Source organism: Notothenia rossii (assembly GCF_949606895.1).
Source record: "Notothenia rossii genome assembly, chromosome: 8".
NCBI classification, from domain to species: domain Eukaryota; kingdom Metazoa; phylum Chordata; class Actinopteri; order Perciformes; family Nototheniidae; genus Notothenia; species Notothenia rossii.
In genome coordinates, this window is record NC_136906.1 from 513,589 (window position 1) to 536,208 (window position 22,620).

A 22,620-nucleotide genomic window follows, 5' to 3' on the forward strand; every position below is an offset into this window, starting at 1 on the left:
TACCAGTCACCGGAGACGGGGACGTTGTGGTCACCCATCCGACTGTGCTTACAGCTAGCACACAGGCTAACATTAGGACTAGCTCACTTTGGGTTGAGGCTTTTTTACACGTTGCTTGACTGCCTGCCCACACCTCTGATCTAAACACAGTAACGTGTGTTGGGGACAATAATTATTTAAAGTTATTTAATAATTGTGACATTTATTGTACTTTTTGATGAATGGTGCTCAAAGTGATGCCCCCTCGTGACGCCGGGCCCGGCCCCATATGTAAAAAAAAATCAAAGAATCAGAATCAGAAACGGGTTTATTATTTAAAAACACTTTATTTTCCAATTAAATCATAAACTATGTCAATTTATTATAAATTGTTAGTAATCAGATTAAACACAAAAAAGAGACGGAAGGAGGAAATAATAATCCCTCATCTCTTGCTGCTTCCCTCCTCACTTGCTGCTTCCCTCCTCACTTGCTGCTTCCCTCCTCACTTGCTGCTTCCCTCCTCACTTGCTGCTTCCCTCATCTCTTGTTGTTTCCTTCATCTCTTGCTGCTTCCTTCATCTCTTGTTGTTTCCTTCATCACTTGCAGCTTCCCTCATCACTTGCGGCTTCCCTCATCTCTTGCGGCTTCCTTCATCTCTTGCTGCTTCCTTCATCTCTTGTTGTTTCCTTCATCACTTGCAGCTTCCCTCATCACTTGCAGTTTGCGGTTGAAACGATCTCTTTTGCTGGCCAAACATGCTGGATGGAAAGCAGTGATGTCTCACCTGCCTTGGCCCTGTATCTGCAGTCCCTAAATCCTTTCCATAAAAGGATTGGCAAGATATAGATGGGTGACTTGGTCCATGTGGCTTTCTGTCGTCCATCTTGGTTTAGAGACATGTATCATGCACTTACACTGACTTGGCACTGAGTGGCAGTGTATGGGATGATGCAATAGGGTCCTATGTAGTGGCTGATGGTGCAACTATGCAACAAAAACAATGCATAAGAAAACACCTTTTGAATAGCTGTTGAAATTAAAATCAATGTTTTGATGGTATAATGTAGCTTAAACATACCGTCAGTTTAAATAGTGTTTTATACTGAAAAAACAGAAATTGTTGTGCACAACCAGTTGTTAAGCTTTTATTCTGAAAATCCTTCATCTCCGGTTAGCATTTAGCATGTGGCTAATATACCATTTCCTTAGAGGTGAATTTAGTAGCGAAATGACATGGAGTGTCACACACCGAAAACGACTGATTTCAACACTACAACTATAGAAGTCGAGATATTATTATTGCTGAATATTAAATGAAGGTACAGTTTATTTGAATACGTTTGTTTACAGACGTGGGTAGCATGTGACAACATCCGGAACTCCGGAAATGATAACCAGCTGTGAGGTATTTCCTGTATTTTTTAGAGTATTGATTTCAGTGTTTAAAATGTGTTTAGATGAAAAGTCATGAAAGAGATTAGGAGGAGAAGAGGCGTGTTTAATTATTGAATGTTCAATGTCGAAATCCTCTGTTATAAGAAAGAACGGACATTAAAGACGTGGAGGGCCGGCCCCCAGCAGCACCAACCGGCCCACGGGGAGGAGCCAGCAGAGGATACAAAACACCTTTAGGAGGGTTTCTGGCCCTCTTCCCTACGCTCACTAGAGCCAGAACACCTGTTTTAAATTAAAGTACCCATTTGAACCTTCTCAGAGACTCAATCAGTCTCCTTTTTTAAAGCTTCTCTCCTGGACGCGAGAATAACGAACACAGTTAACACTGTCCACTGTAGTGACCTCTATGCATGAAAGGTAATATCACTTAACACTTTAATATAGTCATTTTCACAAAATGCACTTGTGTACGTCTTTTCTACATGAACATGTGTCCCCGGTGTTCCAGGGAACTCACCAAGTGTCAGAAAACACAACCCTCTCTATTTTCCTCCATACCCAAATCTCTTAAAAAGGGGCTGCAACGGATCTGATACAGACTGATCCAGATTTGAACACTTCTATGACGTCACAGAAGTGGCTCTACGGCTATTGGGCCAACTCCACCAATCAGGAGGAGACAGCCACGGACATTGCCGTTGGAAAGCGCTGGAGACGCTGTAGTACATATGCCAGGCCTCTAGATGGTGCTGTTCTCACAGAATCAGCCCATGATGCAAAGACAGTGTTCAATTGAGCGAAATGAGGAATGGATAAAATGCATGATCTGTTTGGTATTTAGAAAAATAAAAAGTATAAATATGCCTCTTATAGGTATGGTCCTACACTATATTATTCAGATATAGCATGATAGATCACTTTAATACTCTAATATAATCATCTTTCTGCGTTCAAAACTAACTAAATTTGACATGATAATGAGGAAAAAAGGCCTCCGACAATGCAGATAATGTTTTGATCATATCAATTTTAAGATGGGGGTCAAGGCTTAATATTTGGGAGCATATGTCCCTTGCCCCCTTTCAGGAGCCCCAGTGGATTAGCTTTGATCTGAAATATCTGTATAAAAAGCTTGTTAGCTGGCTGTCCATCTCATAATGTTCACATAGAAACTAGCTGTCAATAGAATATCATTCAGAAGAATTATAATTTCTTGCAAAAATCTGTCTCAAAAAGAGGTTGCACATTTAAATTCAGGTGTTGTTATGGCAACGTCAGCTGTCATTTATGCTTTGCTTACATGTTCGCATAACTTGGAAGTTTACTGACAGGTACATACCTTGTTCACCTGGCTCAGGTGGTGGCTCTGGGGTTGTTGTGTGAGCCACCACTTGAGAAGTGCCGTCTTTTTTATTAAAATAATGTCTAACGCCATCTTCAGAAACTCAGCGTCCGCAGCTGACAGTTTAAAGATGTCTGTCACAGAGGAGAGGTACGTACCTGTCAGCCAATAAAACCCGTTTATTTCCATGCAACTCTCTGATTGGTCTGGAGGTGTCTTGCCTCTGTTGCATTCACTGAACACGGGAAATTACAATTCTGCCGTCCTCTAGGTAAAGTATGGTTAATGAGGGCCCGAGCATGGAGCGCTAGGACCCGACACGAAGTGCGAGGAACCTATTGTTATTGGTGGTGTTATTATTATGGTGCTGGCGTTTCCTCTTTTTGAGGTCTTTAGGATGCTTCAAAAGTTATATAATTTTGAACGGACGCCAGGACCGGTGAAAAATTCACATTATTGTGATTGTACAATACATATTATTGACTTTTCATTCAGGAAGTATGACGCTGCGCTGTCAGTAGCTTCTCCATGTTTGTGATTGGTCGAATGCTCCAGATACAACCCTTTCATGTGAACGCGCACCTAACTAGATAGGACACGGCTGGCTTGAGCGATCCACTTGATAACCCGCGTCGTGGGACCGCTTAGCGAGAGCGTGTATGTTTTGGATTAGGCCAACCGGCTAACTCAAACATATCCAGGTTAGGTTGAACCAGCTTCGTGGGACAGGCCTCAGCTGAGTCTCAGGAGGAAATCAACAACAAAGTGCTGAATGTCTTATAAACACAGATCTGGAGTCAAACCGAATGAATGTTTCTGAATATAAATCTGACGTCATCGTCTTCTCCCTCTTCCTCTTCCTCCTCTTCTCCTCCTCCTTCTCCTCCTCTTCCTCCACCTCTTCCTCGTCTTCTCCCTGCAGGCAGACACCTTTAAGTTTTTTTATCAAATCTGGGCATGAAAACAAACAACATGAAACGGTTCATTTTAAAGAGGCCCTCTTCTTCTTCTGTGGTGTTCCCTCTCCTGCAGTCTGTGGCCGTTTCTCAATGTCGAGTAAACCTGCTATCTTCAGTATACTACGTCATCGAGTGGCGCCGAAGGACTGTTTAAATGCATGTTAAATGCCCAGCATTCGGCGCCACTCGACGTAGTATAGTTGAAATAGTGGCTCTGCAGCAGGTTTACTCGACATCGAGAAACGGCCAGTGTTTCTGGAATTTGACTTTTTTTTATTATTTAACTTTTTTCTATAATTTACTTTTTTCTCAGAGTTGACTTTTTGTCGACGCTCTAAATACTAACCAACATGAGCAGCACCGGCTTCTTTAAATGTTTCCTCCTGAAATACATCTCTTTAATTTATAAAATAAGATAGATAAAATACATAAAATATAATATAGGATTATTAGGGAGTGATAGGAGTCAGCACGCCCCCCCGCAGCTCTGTTACCTGTGCAGGTGTGTAGGAGACGCTTCTTCCCGCTCAGCTACAGCTGTGCTTGGGGGCAAATGTCACGCCTCTCCCTGCTCGCTCCTGAGACCCACTGCTGCCCGAGCTCTTCCTCATGATGCCTGAGCAACACATTACTGCTGTTATTATCAGTGTTATAATGAACGCAGTGTGGCTCCCCACCTGCAGGGGGCAGCAGCTCTGAGCAACACATTACTGCTGTTATTATCAGTGTTATAATGAACGCAGTGTGGCTACCCACCTGCAGGGGGCAGCAGCTCTGAGCAACACATTACTGCTGTTATTATCAGTGTTATAATGAACGCAGTGTGGCTCCCCACCTGCAGGGGGCAGCAGCTCTGAGCAACACATTACTGCTGTTATTATCAGTGTTATGATGAACGCAGTGTGGCTCCCCACCTGCAGGGGGCAGCAGCTCTGAGCAACACATTACTGCTGTTATTATCAGTGTTATAATGAACGCAGTGTGGCTCCCCACCTGCAGGGGGCAGCAGCTCTGAGCAACACATTACTGCTGTTATTATCAGTGTTATAATGAACGCAGTGTGGCTCCCCACCTGCAGGGGGCAGCAGCTCTGAACAACACCATTATTGTTGTTGTTGTTGTTATTGTTGTTATAATGAATGCAGTGTGGCTCCCCACCTGCAGGGGGCAGCAGCTCTGAACAACACCATTATTGTTGTTGTTGTTGTTATCAGTGTTATAATGAACGCAGTGTGGCTCCCCACCTGCAGGGGGCAGCAGCTCCGCTCTCAGGCTGTTTCTCCGGGCGGAGAGGCGGCGCTGCCTGTGGTTCAACATGGCCGCCAGAGAGACGATGCCAGGGGGCGGAACTTTCCCCATCCTCAGGTACAGCTGCTCGATCTCTCGCTTCTGATTGGCCTGCAGCTCCTGCACCTCTGCGTGTTGTCTGCCAATGAAAACATTGGAAATGGTTTTGCCTTCATTCTGACATTATTAGGTAGAAAGTTAACCCCCCCCCCCCGATCTGTCTAATTTAAACCTGCATACAACCCTATTGACCAATCACCTTTCACGAAGCTCCTGCAGCTCAGCCCACATCTCCTCGTTCTCACTCCCTGATTCGTCAGAGCTGATGAGGGGCGTCGAGCGGCTCCACGATTGGCTAAGCCGGCGCCCCCTCCCATCCTCTTCCTCCTGTCCTCTGGAGAGCTTCACTGTGCTGCTCTCTGATTGGCTCGTCTCCTCCGTGCTGCTCTCTGATTGGCTCGCCATGGAAGGAGGAGGGGAATGAGTGGTGGGTGTGGCCTGACTGAGGGGGCGGGGCTCGGGATGACGAACAGCAGGAACATCTTTAGAGGGTGACACCTGGAAACGCCCGACGGTGAGGGAGACCTGGGGGGGAGGGTGAAACCGGGTTTCTTTGAGGTCCCATCTGACTCCAGAACCAGGACCATGACCCGGACCATGACCCGGACCAGAACCAGGAACATGACCCGGACCATGAACCGGACCATGACAAAAACCAGGACCATGACCTGGACCATGATCTGGTTGTTGTGGTTCATTACTAAATGTTGAGGAGTTCCTGAATGCATCATGGTTTCAACAGAAGCTTACCTGGTGGGTGACGGGGGTCCAGGTGGGTGACGCCCCCTGCTGGGTGACAGGTGTCCAGGACGGTGACGCCCCCTGCTGGGTGACTGGGGTCCAGGTGGGTGACGCCCCCTGCTGGATGACAGGGCTCCAGGTGGGTGACGCCCCCTGCTTGGTGACGGGGGTCCAGGTGGGTGACGCCCCCTGCTTGGTGATGGGGGTCCAGGTGGGTGATGCCCCCTGCTGGGTGACGGGGGTGGAGCCTGTCTGAGGGGTGGGGGGATGGGAGGATATGTGGGAGGGGGGAGGAGCAGGTAAGGGGGCAAGGCTTTGAGGGCGGGGCTTAGGTCCTAGGGTTGGAGACATGGGGGGGGGGAGGGGGGAGGGAAAAGGGGGGGGCAGCAGGGAGTGGGCGACGCTCATGGCCAGAGAGAGAACGTTAGCGAATGAGAAGAGAGGCTGGTCAGAGGGGGGCCAGTGAGAAGGGGGAGGGTGCGGAGCTGAGGAGGGGAGGAGGGGGGGGGAGTAAGGGGCAGACGGGAGGATATACTGAGGGGAGGGCTGGGCGGAGGGGGGAGGAGAGGAAGCTGGAGGGGGGGGAGCAGAGAGTCAGACACAAACCCCCAGGAAGTGTGGCCAAGCTGTGGTACTACAACTTCCTGTCAGTCTGTGACGTCACTGGACCCCAAAACACGATCCCCCGTTGACACTGAGAGAGACGTCTGTAAATCAGAGGGTCTTTTTTTTTTAGCTGAATCAACTCTTCTGTAGCCCTGAAACCATCAGGGGGTAAAGAAGTCACTTAGCCCCTGTGTTGGGTTGGAAAGCTGGTACCCTTCATGGTGTTCATGATTTATCTCAGTCCAGAACACTCAGAAATAATGACTATCATCAGATATTGTTTTAACTACATCCTAACTAACTTACTATGTATTCATAACCATACAATCCTGTTGTCATTTTATTTTATGGCCCCAAAACACATTTACCACATTAAAAACCTGGTCTTGATCCCTCCTCCCTCACTAATTACCGCCCCATCTCCAACCTACCATTCCTCTCAAAAACTCTTGAACGCATTGTAGCCAAACAAATTCACTGCCATCTCCAAACCAACCAGCTTTATGAACCCCTTCAGTCTGGATTTCGTCCTCACCACAGTACAGAAACTGCACTCGTCAAAGTCCTCAATGACCTCCTCACCTCTGCTGACACTGGTTCCCTCAATATTCTCATCCTCCTCGACCTGAGTGCAGCCTTCGATACCGTGAGCCACAACATCCTGCTCACCCGACTCAGGGACATTGGTATTGAAGGTATTGCACTCAGATGGCTCCAGTCCTACCTCACTGAACGATCCCACTTCATCTCCCTCCCCAACCACTCCTCTGCCACAGCTTCAGTCACCCAAGGCGTTCCTCAAGGATCAGTACTTGGACCCCTCCTCTTCATCATTTACATCCTGCCCCTCGGTGAGATACTCCGCCACTTCAACCTCCTAATCGGCTCCAAATCCACCCTCAGCAAGGTCACTAACATAACACTCACCATCGATGGCACCATTGTTTCCCCCTCCAATCAGGCACGCAACCTTGGCGTAATCTTTGACCCCACCCTCTCCCCCGAACCTCACATCCGCCAAACAGTCAAAACCTCATTTTTCCACCTCCGCAATATTGCAAAATATCCTACCCTCTCTCACCCGCCCCGCAGCTGAACGACTAATCCATGCCTTCATTTCCTCCCGCCTTGACTACTGCAACTCACTTCTTTACGGCATCAGCACTCCATCCCTCAACAGACTCCAACGGGTTCAAAATGCATCTGCACGTCTCCTCACGCATACCAAATCATGGCATCACATCAGCCCAGTCCTCAAAGACCTCCACTGGCTTCCTGTCTCCCATCGCATCAACTACAAAGTTCTGGTCCTCACCTACAAAGCACTCCACCATCTGGCCCCCCCTTATCTCACAAACCTTCTCACTCCTTATCAACCCCCACGGTCCCTCAGATCCACCGCAGCCGGACTCCTATCCACTCCCACATCCACACTCTGCAGCTTTGGGGACAGAGCCTTCTCAGTGGCAGCTCCTAGGCTCTGGAACTCCCTCCCCCAAGATCTCCGTGACTCTGAGTCCCTCACAGTCTTTCAGTCCCGCCTCAAAACACATCTTTTCAACACTGTCTACCCATAAGCCCCTCCCTCTCAATCAACTTCCTCTTGACTGCCTTTTTATTTTTTATTTAACTATACTTACTTGTTTGCCTGTCCTTGTTTGTCTACCCTCCCTCATATTGTTAAGCGTCTTTGAGTTGTGAAATGCGCTATATAAATAAAATGAATTATTATTATTATTATTACACCATATTTAAATCCACTCATTATACTCCCTCTAGTGAAGACGGGATCATTATGTTATCTGACTATAATTCAGATTCAGATTCAACTTGATTGTCATTACATCGTACATGTGCTAGTGACGAAATGTAAGTTAGGCATCTGACCAGAAGTGCAAAATAGCAGTGCAGGAGTCTACATAATAAGAATAATTATAAATAGAATAATTATAAATAGAATAATTATAAATAGGCTATAAACAGATGAATACAATATAAACGGCATTGACAGTAAAATATATATATATAAATAAACGGTCAATCACCGTTGTGTCGTCTGCATACTTGATGATGGTGTTTGAACCATGTACAGGGGTACAGTCGTGGGTGAATATGGAGTAGAGGAGGGGGCTCAGCACGCAGCATTGTGGGACACCGGTATTTAGGCTGAGGGTCATAGAAGAGAGATGATCTAACCTGACATGCTGGGGTCTGTTGGTTAGAAAGTCTAGAATCCAATTACAAAGGGGGGCGTCGATGCCCAGGTCGTTGAGTTTTGTGATTAGTTTGGAGGGGATGACGGTGTTGAAGGCTGAACTGAAGTCGATGAACAGCACTCTTGCATAGGTTTTTTCCAGATGTGAGAGGACGGTGTGAAGTGTTATGGAAACAGCATCTTCCGTGCTCCTATTAGTCCGGTATGCAAATTGATGGAGGTCCAGTTTCGGTGATAGGCGGGATTTAAGCTGTGCTAGGACCAAATTCTCGAAGCATTTCATGAGAATGGGTGTAAGTGCAACGGGACGGAAGTCATTCAGGCCTGCTGCAGCAGAGTGTTTGGGCACTGGCACTATGGCGGTGGTTTTAAAGCACGTGTGGACAACAGTTTGGGCCAGGGATAGGTCGGAGTTATTGAAGTGCTCCTCAATCCTCAGTTCGTAGCAGTGCTTGGCCTTCCTAATGCCCTTCTTTAGGTGAGCCCTGGATAAACTGTAAGCCCCTTCGTCACCTGATCTGAAGGCGATGTTTCGCGCTTTCAGTAGTTGGCGAACTTCTTTATTCATCCATGGCTTCTGGTTTGGGTAGGTTGTTATCTGATTCAGAGTGGTGCCACTGTTGATGGTGGTGTTGATGTAGTCCAGTACGGAGGAGGCGTAGTGGTCAATGTCTGTATGGTAATCCAAGGTGGCCTGGGTGGCAAACACACTCCAGGCTGCCACCTCAGGCCAAACCTTGACAGTCCTAACTGTGGGTTTCACACGTTTGAAGAGTGGTATGTATGTTGGGTAATGGAACTGTGAGAGGTGGTCAGACTGACCCAGGTCGGGGAGGGGAATGGCACTGTATGCATTGGCCATGACTTCCGGCCGGGGACTTCGGGTGGCAGTATACGCAGTGAAGTTGTTTGCAGTCTGCCAGTAAACCCAAAGCAGAAGAAGAAGAAGTGACGCCAGCGGCTTCATTTGCGTAATCTTCCCTCAGAGAATTTATTCCGGTATGAACGCGATCGGCTCTAGTTCCATGGGGGAACTAAGTGCTGGGAACTAAGTGCTGGGAACTAAGTACAGCAAAGTGTGAAAGCGGCTAGACTAATATTAGAATACTCTCTGAACCTACAGGTGTTCACTTCTCTTACCTGGAAGTGGTTTTGAGGACAGCGTTCTGCTCAGATCCAGGGGGGGCCGGTTAGGCTGGAAAACATTTATAACATGAGAAACAGAAGAAGAAGTAGAAGAAGGGTTAATGAAGAGGAACTCAAAGCAGGAGCACTTCCTGTCTGTAGAGCCAGGTGAGGTGCATTCACAGGGTGTTTCTCAATGTCGAGTAAAGCTGCTCCAGATCCACTATTTCAAGCATACTACGTCATTGAGTGCCGCCGAAGGACTGTTCCAATGTCCAGGATACTTGGAATTCTACCGAGGCCAGCGTACTTCGTTGCAGGAAATTTCGAGGCTGCACATGTGTATCCTCCGCGGTGTTATAATCCCCACAATGCTTTGTGCACTGACCAATTTCCAAAATCTTTGGCTGAAAATGTAAGGCCTCTCATATGACGCACACCTGCACACTTGCTAGCCTGTTCCATTCTGCGTTTTCCGAGGTTAGGAGGTATTCTTGCCTCGCTTCTGAAGGAAGTGACTCGGAGGTACATGTCCTACCAAGCAAGCCTCCTCAACATTGAGATACACCCACAGAAGAGATGAATAACTCCTGCACACCTGAGCGGGGGGGCCGGGCTGCATCATAGACTCCGCCCTCCGGATGATGTCATACATGCGCTGGATGAAGCCGTCTCGCTCTAAGGGCAGCAGGAAGTCTCTGTGGAGCTGAAGAACAACAGGAAGCTGAAGAACAGGAAGCTGCAGAACAACAGGAAGCTGAAGAACAACAGGAAGCTGAAGAACAACAGGAAGCTGAAGATCAACAGGAAGCTGCAGAACAACAGGAAGCTGAAGAACAACAGGAAGCTGCAGAACAACAGGAAGCTGAAGAACAACTGGAAGCTGCAGAACAACAGGTAGCTGAAGAACAGAAAGCTGAAGAACAACAGAAAGCTGAAGAACAACAGGAAGCTGAAGAACAACAGGAAGCTGAAGAACAACAGGAAGCTGCAGAACAACAGGAAGCTGAAGAACAACATGAAGCTGAAGAACAACAGGAAGCTGCAGAACAACAGGAAGCTGAAGAACAACAGGAAGCTGAAGAACAACAGGAAGCTGAAGAACAGGAATATGAAGAACTGGAATTTGAAGAACAGGAAGCTGCAGAACAACAGGAAGCTGAAGAACAACAGGAAGCTGAAGAACAACAGGAAGCTGAAGAACAACAGGAAGCTGCAGGACAACAGGAAGCTGAAGAACAACAGGAAGCTGCAGAACAACAGGAAGCTGCAGAACAACAGCAAGCTGCAGTGCCCCCTGGGGAATCGGAGGCTAGCTGCAGGAGTCAAAGATCAGCTCACCATCACCGAGGCGATGTCTTCAGGGCTGTCTCCGACCAGGTCAAACTTAAAGGTCACCATTTTGCTGTTGTGGGTCTTCAGCTGGCACTCCACCACCCGGTCGCCCAGGTCTGACACCTGAACGCACCACGCCGTGCCACACAGTGTTAGATAAGGTATGTAACACACAGTGTTAGACAAGGTGTGTAACCTATCAGGCTCTCTTCTCCTCTTTCTCTGCTTCCATCTCTCAGGCAAAAAGCACTTTCTTTCAAGATAAGATCCAATCTTCCTATTCCAACCCCAAAAAACTATTTTCTATCTTCTCCACCCTCTTGGACCCCCCCAAAGCCCCTCCCCCTCCACCCTCTTGGACCCCCCCAAAGCCCCTTCCCCCTCCTCCCTCCTGGACCCCCCCAAAGCCCCTTCCCCCTCCTCCCTCTTGGACCCCCCGAAAGCCCCTTCCCCCTCCTCCCTTCTGTCAAGTGACTTTTTTAACCACTTTGAAAAAACGGTTGATGATATTCGCTCTTCTTTTTCTGACTCACCTTTTCTCACCGCTGGGTCACCAGACCCTCCCTTCACCCACACACTGACCTCCTTCACCTCTGGGTCACCTGACCCTCCCTTCACCCACACACTGACCTCCTTCACCGCTGGGTCACCAGACCCTCCCTTCACCCACACACTGACCTCCTTCACCTCTGAGTCACCTGACCCTCCCTTCACCCACACACTGACCTCCTTCTCCCCTCTCTCTCCAAGTGAGGGTCTTACCCTCGTTACCTCTGCCCGTCCTACCACCTGTTCTCTGGACCCTATCCCCTCAAACCTCCTTCAGACTATCGCTCCTGATATTCTACCGTTTCTCATTTCATCAACACTTCTCTAACTTCTGGTCCCTTTCCAAACAGTCTCAAGCAGGCAAGAGTAAACCCTCTCCTAAAGAAACCCACTCTCAACCCGTCTGATGTTAGAAACTACAGGCCTGTCTCTCTCCTCCCGTTCCTGACTAGAACACTTGAACTGTCTTTAAACAACTCTCCTGTTATCTCCATCAGAAAAACCTCTGGATCCGCACCAGTCTGGTTTCAAGGCAGGTCACTCAACAGAAACTGCTCTCCTTGCTGTCTCTGAGGAACTGCACACGGCTAAAGCAGCATCCCTCTCCTCTGTCATCATCCTTCTGGACCTGTCTGCTGCATTCGACACGGTGAATCATCAGATCCTCCTTCACACTCTCCAAGAACTTGGAGTTTCAGGCTCTGCACTTTCCCTCCTCACCTCATACCTGAAAGACCGCACCTACAGGGTAACTTGGAGAGGGTCCGAGTCCGACCCTTGTCAATTAACTACAGGGGTCCCTCAGGGCTCTGGTCTCGGTCCCCTCTTCTTGTCCTTGTACACAAACTCGCTCGGATCAGTCATTAGCCCGCATGGTTTTTCATACCACTGCTACGCTGACGACACCCAACTCATTCTGTCCTTTCCCCGCTCAGAGACCCAGGTCGTCGCACGCATCTCTGCTTGTCTAGCAAACATCTCTCAGTGGATGTCTGCTCATCACCTCAAGCTCAACCTTGACAAGACTGAACTGCTTTTCCTTCCGGGAAAAGATTGTCCCACTCTTGACCTAACAATCAACATCGGCCCCTCTGTTGTTTCCCCGACTCGGACTGCAAGGAATCTGGGTGTGACCCTAGATAACAAACTGTCCTTCACTGCAAACATCTCTGCTACAACCCACTGCTGCAGATACACGCTTTACAACATCAGGAGGACACGTCCCCAGCTGACCCAGAAAGAGACGCAGGTTCTGGTCCAGGCTCTCGTCATCTCACGCCTAGACTACTGCAACTCCCTCCTGGCTGGTCTACCTGCATGTGCCATCCGACCTCTGCAGCTCATCCAGAATGCAGCGGCTCGTCTGGTCTTCAACCTTCCTAAATGTTCCCACACCACGCCGCTCCTCCGCTCCCTTCACTGGCTTCCAGTAACTGCTAGAATCCACTTCAAGACTCTGGTACTTGCATATCATGCTGTGAATGGATCTGGCCCTTCCTACATCCAGGACATGGTTAAACCGTACACCCCAGCACGTGCACTCCGCTCTGCATCAGCCAAACAGCTTGCTGCACCCGCACTGCGAGGGGGACCCAAGTTCCCATCAGCAGAAACACGTGGGTTTGCTATCCTGGCTCCAAAATGGTGGAATGAGCTCCCCATTGAAATCAGGACAGCAGAAAGCTTACACATCTTCTTCAGACTGAAAACTCATCTCTTTGGACTCCACTTCCAGAGATAGAATTACTAACAAAGCACTTATATACTAATAAAGGGCTGGCTTATCTAAAGCCAGTTGAGTAGCACTTGAAATGTTTGGCTCTATGAAACCTGATGAACTTATATGATTCTGTTTTCTTCAAGGTTGTATCTTCCTGGTTGAACGCACTTATTGTAAGTCTCTCTGGATAAAAGCCTCAGCTCAATGTAATGTAATGTAACACACAGTGTTAGATAAGGTGTGTTATTCACAGTGGGGGAAGAAGGGTGTCACTTTATTCAAAGTACTCGTTTAAAAAGCCCTGCATTTGTAGGCCTATATTATATGTCTTGCTCATTGTTTCTGACAGCAACGTTTCTGATTGGCCCGTGGTAAAGCCCGCCCACATTTGAGTAATGTTGTCATGACGCAACAAATCTGGTGTTTTTTAGTCGATGAGTAGTGCAGATATTACTGTCAAATCAATCGACAGTAAGGGAAATACTTACTTCCGGGTGTACAATTCTCCGTTATCCAATGGGAATGGGCGCTCACATTGCCTTTAAGGGCAGCCGACACAAACGAATGCCGAGCTTCCATGAGCGTCAAATCCCGCAGCCGATGGGAATACATTGCAATCAGTTGAAAGCTATTTGCGTCCGTTTATGAAGCTGAAGGAGCCTCGGAGCGTCACAACTGCACGCCACGGGACCCTGACCAAACGTCGCTCCTGGACGATTATGGATTGAGAGCGTGTTGTCCTGGTTACTGTGACGTGGGGATACCCAGAGGCCATGCCCTCTGCCAGCCTTTCACAAAACAAAGCTTCCCAAACCTTTCAGCATTCATGCGGATATGTACAGCGTAGGGCAATAAAGAACGATGCTGCTCCTACTTTGTTTGGACCAGCGGGAGATTCGGGTACACAACCTGGAAGTATTCATTGTTGTTTGTGTTTATGATGTTTAAAACAAACAAGGTATCTACCACGACTGTTTGAATGGGTAAACGTTTTTCGGGCTGCTAAGTTGGGATGGCGGAGAAATGCTCTCCACAGACCCACGCTCACAGCGTGATAAACCTTTTTTCTAACTCAATATCAAGCCACACTTATTGTTTTTACTTCGGCTGTGATTGTTTGTGTGCTCAGGATGAGTTTCGCTTGTTCTCGCTGTATCGCCGACCCGGAAGCCTGTCCGCTTCTCAACAAAAACAAAAGCGTAAAAATATACTAAAAGTACTAATTTTCATTTCATCCCTGCATTACATCACTGGTTATTAATGATGATATTGATGTTTCGTCACCCCTGTTTTTCTCAGGCGAGCTTTGGCTCTCCGTCTCAACTGCTTCTTCGCCGTCAACACTTCCTGATTGCCCTTTTCTGATTGGCCGTCATTGCAGTCACTCAAACCCGAGGTCACGTCAGAGGCGGAGCTGCAAACAGAGACGCAACAATCACTAAAGAACAACGTAATCTCTTAAAAACTGAAGAAGGGCCTCATGTTGAGTGTGTGTGAGTGTGTGTTACCTGTCAATAGGTGAAGAGAAGCCACTGACTGTGTGTTGCTCGGCATTGTGGGAGACAGCGATGCTCTGAGACACAAACAGAGAGACGTTTGTACCTCCACAGCTGAGCTCATGTCAGTACCTTAAATCTCCTCTAGAGGGCGGCAGACATCAACACAATGCCCTGCCCCCATATGTATACAAGCCCCGCCCACCCCAACATACGCCCCGCCCCTTTACATACACCAGCCCCGCCCCTTGCTTACTTTGGGATAGCGCAGCACAGGAAGGGGCGGGGCTTTAGATGGAGTCCTGGTCACAGGGGGAGGAACCTGAGGTTGAGGGGTCTCCTGGGCCACGGCAGCAGGGGCAGGACCATAATAAAGGGGGGCGGGGTTAGTGAGTGGAGGGGGCGTGGCTTCAACCCTCTCCGGCAAACCTGAGGAAGTTTCCATCTCAGAGTGCGCTGCAGAGGAATGAAGGTGTTATATATAATAAATAACTCAGTGAAATCCAATGAGACTTGTATTAGATAATATACCCTCACCTGTAGCGGGGGGGTGCTCCGTCCGCCTCTTCCCAGAATCCTCAGCGCTCCATGACGTCTGCCGGAGGATCAAAAGACTGTTAAACACCTGAGCTCTGTGAAGAACGTCCATAACATTCATCTGTTTGCTATTTATTTATCTATACATCATATTCCATTTACTTTGTCTTCTGGCACTATTTCTATTTTATTTGTATTTTCTTGCACGTCTCAAAACATTCTCTTGCACTCTTTTATCAGTTTTATCAGTTTTTTATGTCCTATATATATTCATGCTGCTCTGCTGGAGGAGGACTTCAGTTTTTCATATCTCCACTGAAGCTGCTGAGCTCAAGGTGAGAGAGACTTGGATCTGGATCTTGAAATCATTAATCCTGCCTCTTCATCACCTCGTTATGTGCGATGACTTTTCTAAGAGAATCGCTGTTTTTATACATAAAGTACTTCTTATCTCTTATGTGAAATGTACGGGACGGGAGCTCAGTCTGCTACTTTGCATTAGCATTCCATCATGCTCTGCAGGTAAGATAATAACAGTTTCGACACCTGATTTGCCGCCTTCCCGGCCTCAGATGAGCTGGTGGCGGCTGCCGCTCTTTGATTGGCCGGTTCAGATGGTTTGGGGGCGGAGTCAGACTCCTCTAGCAGGCGGCGTTTCTCCCGCTGACGCTTTATGGCCGTCACTTGGTCTCGGATCGCAGTGGCAACCGCCTTGTAGTCAGCCTCACACAGGAAGCCGAGCACCACCTGAGTGCAGGTACATATAAGGACTCATAATGCTGAACCAAGTCTGGTATAAGGACTCATAATGCTGACTCATGTCTGTTATCAGGACTCATAATACTGACTCATGTCTGGTATTAGGACTCATAATGCTGAACCAAGTCTGGTATAAGGACTCATAATGCTGACTCATGTCTGGTATCAGGACTCATAATGCTGACTCATGTCTGGTATCAGGACTCATAATGCTGACTCATGTCTGGTATCAGGACTCATAATGCTGACTCATGTCTGGTATCAGGACTCATAATACTGACTCATGTCTGGTATCAGGACTCATAATGCTGACTCATGTCTGGTATCAGGACTCATAATGCTGACTCATGTCTGGTATTAGGACTCATAATGCTGACTCATGTCTGGTATCAGGACTCATAATGCTGACTCATGTCTGGTATCAGGACTCATAATGCTGACTCATGTCTGGTATCAGGACTCATAATGCTGACTCATGTCTGGTATTAGGACTCATAATGCTGACTCATGTCTGGTATCAGGACTCATAATGCTGGCTCATGTCTGGTATTAGGACTCATAATGCTGACTCATGTCTGGTATCAGGACTCATAATGCTGACTCATGTCTGGTATCAGGACTCATAATGCTGACTCATGTCTGTTATCAGGACTCATAATGCTGACTCATGTCTGGTATCAGGACTCATAATGCTGACTCATGTCTGGTATCAGGACTCATAATGCTGACTCATGTCTGGTATCAGGACTCATAATGCTGACTCATGTCTGGTATCAGGACTCATAATGCTGACTCATGTCTGGTATCAGGACTCATAATGCTGACTCATGTCTGGTATCAGGACTCATAATGCTGACTCATGTCTGGTATCAGGACTCATAATGCTGACTCATGTCTGGTATCAGGACTCATAATGCTGACTCATGTCTGGTATCAGGACTCATAATGCTGACTCATGTCTGGTATTAGGACTCATAATGCTGACTCATGTCTGGTATCAGGACTCATAATGCTGGCTCATGTCTGGTATTAGGACTCATAATGCTGACTCATGTCTGGTATCAGGACTCATAATGCTGACTCATGTCTGGTATTAGGACTCATAATGCTGACTCATGTCTAGTATCAGGACTCATAATGCTGACTCATGTCTAGTATCAGGACTCATAATGCTGACTCATGTCTGGTATCAGGACTCATAATGCTGACTCATGTCTAGTATCAGGACTCATAATGCTGACTCATGTCTGGTATATCTCTCACCATCTCCTGCGCCACCTCCTCCGGGACGTCCTTGTAGATCTCGAACAGGAACTCGATGGCGTTGTTATCTTTGTATTTCCCGTGCAGCTTCTTGTTGTGATCCATCCGCAGCCAGAGCTTCAGCGCCGCCCCATCATCCTCCTGGGCCAGAACCACGCCGACCCCCTGCTGCTCCTGGAAGAACTGCTGCTGCAGCAGGGCCTGCACCGTGAACCTGCAGCAGGACCAGAACCAGAACCAGGACCGGAACCAGGACCAGGACCAGAGCCAGGACCAGAACCAGAACCAGGATCAGAACCAGAACCAGAAGTGGGAAGTAATGGAGTAAAAATACTTCGTTACTGTATTTAAGTACATTGTTCTGGTACCAGTACTTTACTCCACTACTTATTTTTCTGATGACTTTTTACTTTGACTTCTTACATGTTGAACTCAAATACCTGTACTTTCTACTTCTCACATGTTGAACACAAATACCTGTACTTTCTACTTCTTACATGTTGAACTCAAATACCTGTACTTTCTACTTCTTACATGTTGAACACAAATACCTGTACTTTCTACTTCTCACATGTTGAACACAAATACCTGTACTTTCTACTTCTTACATGTTGAACTCAAATACCTGTACTTTCTACTTCTTACATGTTGAACACAAATACCTGTACTTTCTACTTCTTACATGTTGAACTCAAATACCTGTACTTTCTACTTCTCACATGTTGAACTCAAATACCTGTACTTTCTACTTCTTACATGTTGAACTCAAATACCTGTACTTTCTACTTCTTACATGTTGAACTCAAATACCTGTACTTTCTACTTCTTACATGTTGAACACAAATACCTGTACTTTCTACTTCTTACATGTTGAACACAAATACCTGTACTTTCTACTTCTTACATGTTGAACTCAAATACCTGTACTTTCTACTTCTTACATGTTGAACTCAAATACCTGTACTTTCTACTTCTTACATGTTGAACTCAAATACCTGTACTTTCTACTTCTCACATGTTGAACTCAAATACCTGTACTTTCTACTTCTTACATGTTGAACTCAAATACCTGAACTTTCTACTTCTTACATGTTGAACTCAAATACCTGTACTTTCTACTTCTCACATGTTGAACTCAAATACCTGTACTTTCTACTTCTTACATGTTGAACTCAAATACCTGTACTTTCTACTTCTCACATGTTGAACTCAAATACCTGTACTTTCTACTTCTTACATGTTGAACTCAAATACCTGAACTTTCTACTTCTCTCATTTTCCAAACAGGCTGGTTCCTTTAGTCTGAATGTGTGTTTTGTGGCGTGATCATTATTATTTAGAGTCATTGCGTGCCTATTGATTTGAACACGATCCGTGTATCCATCATTTCCTGGTCTTCTCTAAAGAAGAGGGAACAATGGAAACGTTGTCATGTTGCCGTTGTTCAGCATGGAAACATTCATTAGTTAACAATGACATTATTGTTCTATTAATATAAAGGGAGGTCAGGTACTCTTTAAAACAGCTGCTAGTTATGGGTACTTTTTACTGAAGTACATTTCAAAGTTCTTTACTTTGACTTGAGTAAAGAAGTTTAGTCAGTACTTCTACTTTCACCAGAGTATTTTTAAACATGAGTATGTGTTCTTCTACTTGAGTAAAGGATGTGTTTACTTTAACGTCTCTGCCTCTGAGTACTCATGATTTCACTCTGCTATGGACCGTCTTGCACTAATGCACATTTCCCAAAGATATTGAAGTGACTGTTATTTTGTATATTGATTGTTATGCTTTTATTTATGTCTTAACGTGTGCACATGTATAAATGAATCTGTTGATTGTGTATATATATAGGTATATACATATTTGTATACATATTTTTATATATCTTTGTTTTTGTATTCAGGATTGTGGAAAACAGTATTTCGATCTCTCTGTACACACAAACTGAACGATTGACAATAAAGTTGACTTCGACTTGACTTTGATGATCCTATCTGAATCCAGAGGCCTGTACTACGAAGCAGGATGTTCTCTTAGCGGCTAACTTTAGGTAAACTCTGGGTTTCCGGTCCTACGAAGCTGGTTCTCTTTTTAGCAGGCTAGATCTCCATGGTAACTGATGCTGAGCGGCTAGCCTGCCCCGGAGCAGGTTAGGTTGCAGGCTAAGAGATCAACTCAGTGAAAGCACTGCCTGCTGACCAATCAGAGCTCAGTGTGCGGAGTTTAAAGCCATCAAGTCATATTACAGGAGAAAGGAAATACAGAAAAGATGCCGTTGCAGGAAAGACGGCCGACAAAAATCAGCGACTGTGTGAACGTGAACATGAATAGAATATCACCTCCCATCTTCAGAGCAATCTGACTATTAGAACATTAGCGTTAAGAAAGCTTACTTAAATATCTGCCACAACATAAGTAACCGGATCAGAGTAACATTAAGTACAGTCCGCGGCATATCACATCATAATGTATCATCTCCTTATCTGAGTCAGCTGAGCCGTATCTGGCCGTGCAACACTCACAGTGTCACATACTGTATGCAGAAGGATTATTTGAAGCAACACATTAAGTTGAGGAAACACTCGAGTCAAATGTAATGAAAGTCAGATGGTGTCTTAGACGGGGCAGTGATATCATAAACCTGTTAATGTACGCATTCAAACACTTGTTCTGTTACCAGCTGTATTCACCTTGCAGGTGCAGCTATGTGGCTTTGATCCTGGATCAAGTGTTTAAGTCATGGATGTTTAAAGTTTAACTTCTTCATATGTCTAATATTAGAGTTGACTTTTCATTCAGGAAGTATGACGCTGCGCTGTCAGTACGCTTCTCCATGTTTGTGATTGGTCGAATGCTCCAGATACCACCCCTTTCATGTGAACGCGCACCTAACTAGATAGGACACGGCTGGCTTGAGCGATCCACTTGATAACCCGCGTCGTAGGACCGTTTAGCGAGAGATTTCTGCCGGCCGTCTTTCCTGCAACGGCAGCTTTTCTGTATTTCCTTTCTCCTGTAATATGACTTGATGCTTTAGACTCCGCACACTGAGCTCTGATTGGTCAGCAGGCAGTGCTTTCACTGAGTTGAGCTCTTAGCCTGCAACCTAACCTGCTCCGGGGCAGGTTAGCCGCTCAGCATCAGTTACCATGGAGATCTAGCCTGCTAAAAAGAGAACCAGCTTCGTAGGACCGGAAACCCAGAGTTTACCTGAAGTTAGCCGCTCAGAGAACATCCTGCTTCGTAGTATACCCCCCTGCTGTGATGTTACATGTTGTTGTTTGTTTCTCATGTGTGTTGATGTTTGTCTGTTGATGTTCCACATGGAGCTGCTGTGATGCAAGGAGCTTTTCAGACTTCATCCGACCATTCAAGTATTATCGTATCTCAGATCCAGAGACGAGCGGTCGGACTGAGAGTCCCGGGAGTTAGCTCTTTAGCTCATTAGCTCGTTAGCTCGTTAGCTCAGGATATTACAGTCCAGCAGTAACTGGGTCATTCTGCTCTGAACCAGAATCTTTTGGTGTGTTTGTTTGCGGAGTAGGGTTATCTAGTTTTACTTGTTTCTGTACAAAGAGAGAATGTATACAGGAAGTGAAGCTTTACTTCCTGTCACAGTGTTTGTTCAGGTCAGTCAGGTGAGCTGCAGGTGTGAATGCTGCGCTCTGATTGGTTACCTTTCACTGCTGTCGGTCTTAATGCAGCCCTCAATGATCTCCTTCAGCTCGGGGACTTTCACTTTGAAGAAACTGTCCGGCTTGGTTCCCTGCGAGACAAACGTACAGTCAGTCATGTGACCGCAGACAGGAAGTGGTCAGGTGGGCGGGGCTTACGTTGGTGACTTTGCGGTAGATCTGCGCGGCGTTGTGGCACTCGGAGTACGGATACTCGGAGGTGGCCATCTCCAGGATGCACATCCCGAAGGCGTACACGTCCACCGCCTCGTCGTACTTCTCCTCGTACATCTCTGGAGCCATGAACTCCGGGGTCCCTGAATGCATCACAACAGCAACTTCACTTGAAGGTCCTCCGCTCGATATAAAGAGACATGTTCATTGGCTGGCACTCGTTTTTAACATATAAACTATTCACATCATCAACAGGTATTAGTCCCACAGTTTGAAGCTCAGTTTCAAAGATGATTTACATTAAAGGTCTCCTATCATGATATAAAAGTCCCTTTCTGATGTCTTCTCTACATCACCGTGTGTCCCCGGTGTGTCCCCGGTGTGTCTCCGGTGTGTCCCCCGTGTGTCCCCGGTGTGTCAGGAGACTCTCAAAGTGATGTCTTCTCTACATCACCATGTGTCCTCGGTGTGTCCCCGGTGTGTCAGGAGACTCATAGTGATAGTGAGGGTGAGAGGGTCATCTTAGTGACGGCCATCTGAGTGACGGCCGTGACGTGTTTTGTTGTGGGAGACCAGAGTTGTAGTTCTTTGAGCGTTTCACACAAAGTGTTACTTCACAGTTTTACGACACATTTTTTTTTTTTTTTAATTTTAAAATTATATTTTAGATTGACAAACATGATATGTGTAATTCGTGGCACAATTCAAACGGGATCGAAAGATAATCTTTCTCTCTCCATTGACTTCAATACATAATCTTTCCGGATTAAGGTCCCATGGAGGTCCACAGGAAGGGGAGGGGCTTCGCCTCTCTATACTGTTTCAGAGAGAATCCTTGATGTGGTTTGGAACATGATGTGGAGTTTCATCACGGCAGCATTTAGCTGAGTTTCTGCTGATGAGATCTACTCTCTCTCTGAAGCTACTGACCCAGAGTCAGCTCTTTAGGAACAGCTGGAAGAGAGGGGGGGGGGGGGCTACAAGGATCTGATTGGGGTTTGGAGCAGGACACTTCAGAGACATGTCCTTAGTAACAGCTGGAAGAGAGGGGGGGGGGGGCTACAAGGACCTGTTTGGGGTTTGGAGCAGGACACTTCAGAGACATGTCCTTAGTAACAGCTGGAAGAGAGGGGGGGGGGGGCTACAAGGATCTGTTTGGGGTTTGGAGCAGGACACTTCAGAGACATGTCCTTAGTAACAGCTGGAAGAGAGGGGGGGGGGGCTACAAGGATCTGTTTGGGGTTTGGAGCAGGACACTTCAGAGACATGTCCTTAGTAACAGCTGGAAGAGAGAGGGGGGGGGGGGCTACAAGGATCTGTTTGGGGTTTGGAGCAGGACACTTCAGAGACATGTCCTTAGTAACAGCTGGAAGAGAGGGGGGGGGCTACAAGGATCT

General features: G+C 46.7%; 1 protein-coding gene across 7 annotated transcripts in view; it reads right to left on the minus strand.

The window, feature by feature from the left end:
• Positions 1 to 306: 306 nt before the first annotated feature.
• Positions 307 to 22,620, minus strand: part of LOC307014563 (serine/threonine-protein kinase WNK4-like) — a 28,964-nt gene continuing 6,650 nt past the window's right edge. For 4 of the 7 annotated variants that reach the window (XM_079642545.1, XM_079642544.1, XM_079642547.1 and 1 more), the window contains exons 5-19: positions 21,209 to 21,366; positions 21,053 to 21,141; positions 17,373 to 17,586; positions 15,897 to 16,097; positions 15,351 to 15,408; positions 15,070 to 15,269; positions 14,826 to 14,890; positions 14,602 to 14,731; positions 11,055 to 11,171; positions 10,312 to 10,419; positions 9,729 to 9,783; positions 5,777 to 6,339; positions 5,226 to 5,551; positions 4,924 to 5,105; positions 307 to 3,636 (exon numbers count right to left, since the gene is read on the minus strand). In XM_079642545.1, coding sequence (XP_079498671.1) covers positions 3,518 to 3,636; positions 4,924 to 5,105; positions 5,226 to 5,551; positions 5,777 to 6,339; positions 9,729 to 9,783; positions 10,312 to 10,419; positions 11,055 to 11,171; positions 14,602 to 14,731; positions 14,826 to 14,890; positions 15,070 to 15,269; positions 15,351 to 15,408; positions 15,897 to 16,097; positions 17,373 to 17,586; positions 21,053 to 21,141; positions 21,209 to 21,366 — 2,585 coding nt within the window. In that variant the 3' untranslated portion in view covers positions 307 to 3,517. Of the gene's footprint in view, positions 3,637 to 4,173; positions 4,296 to 4,923; positions 5,106 to 5,225; positions 5,552 to 5,776; positions 6,340 to 9,728; positions 9,784 to 10,311; positions 10,420 to 11,054; positions 11,172 to 14,601; positions 14,732 to 14,825; positions 14,891 to 15,069; positions 15,270 to 15,350; positions 15,409 to 15,896; positions 16,098 to 17,372; positions 17,587 to 21,052; positions 21,142 to 21,208; positions 21,367 to 22,620 lie in introns of all 7 variants that reach the window. The other 3 variants (XM_079642549.1, XM_079642548.1, XM_079642550.1) reach the window with 3 other exon arrangements.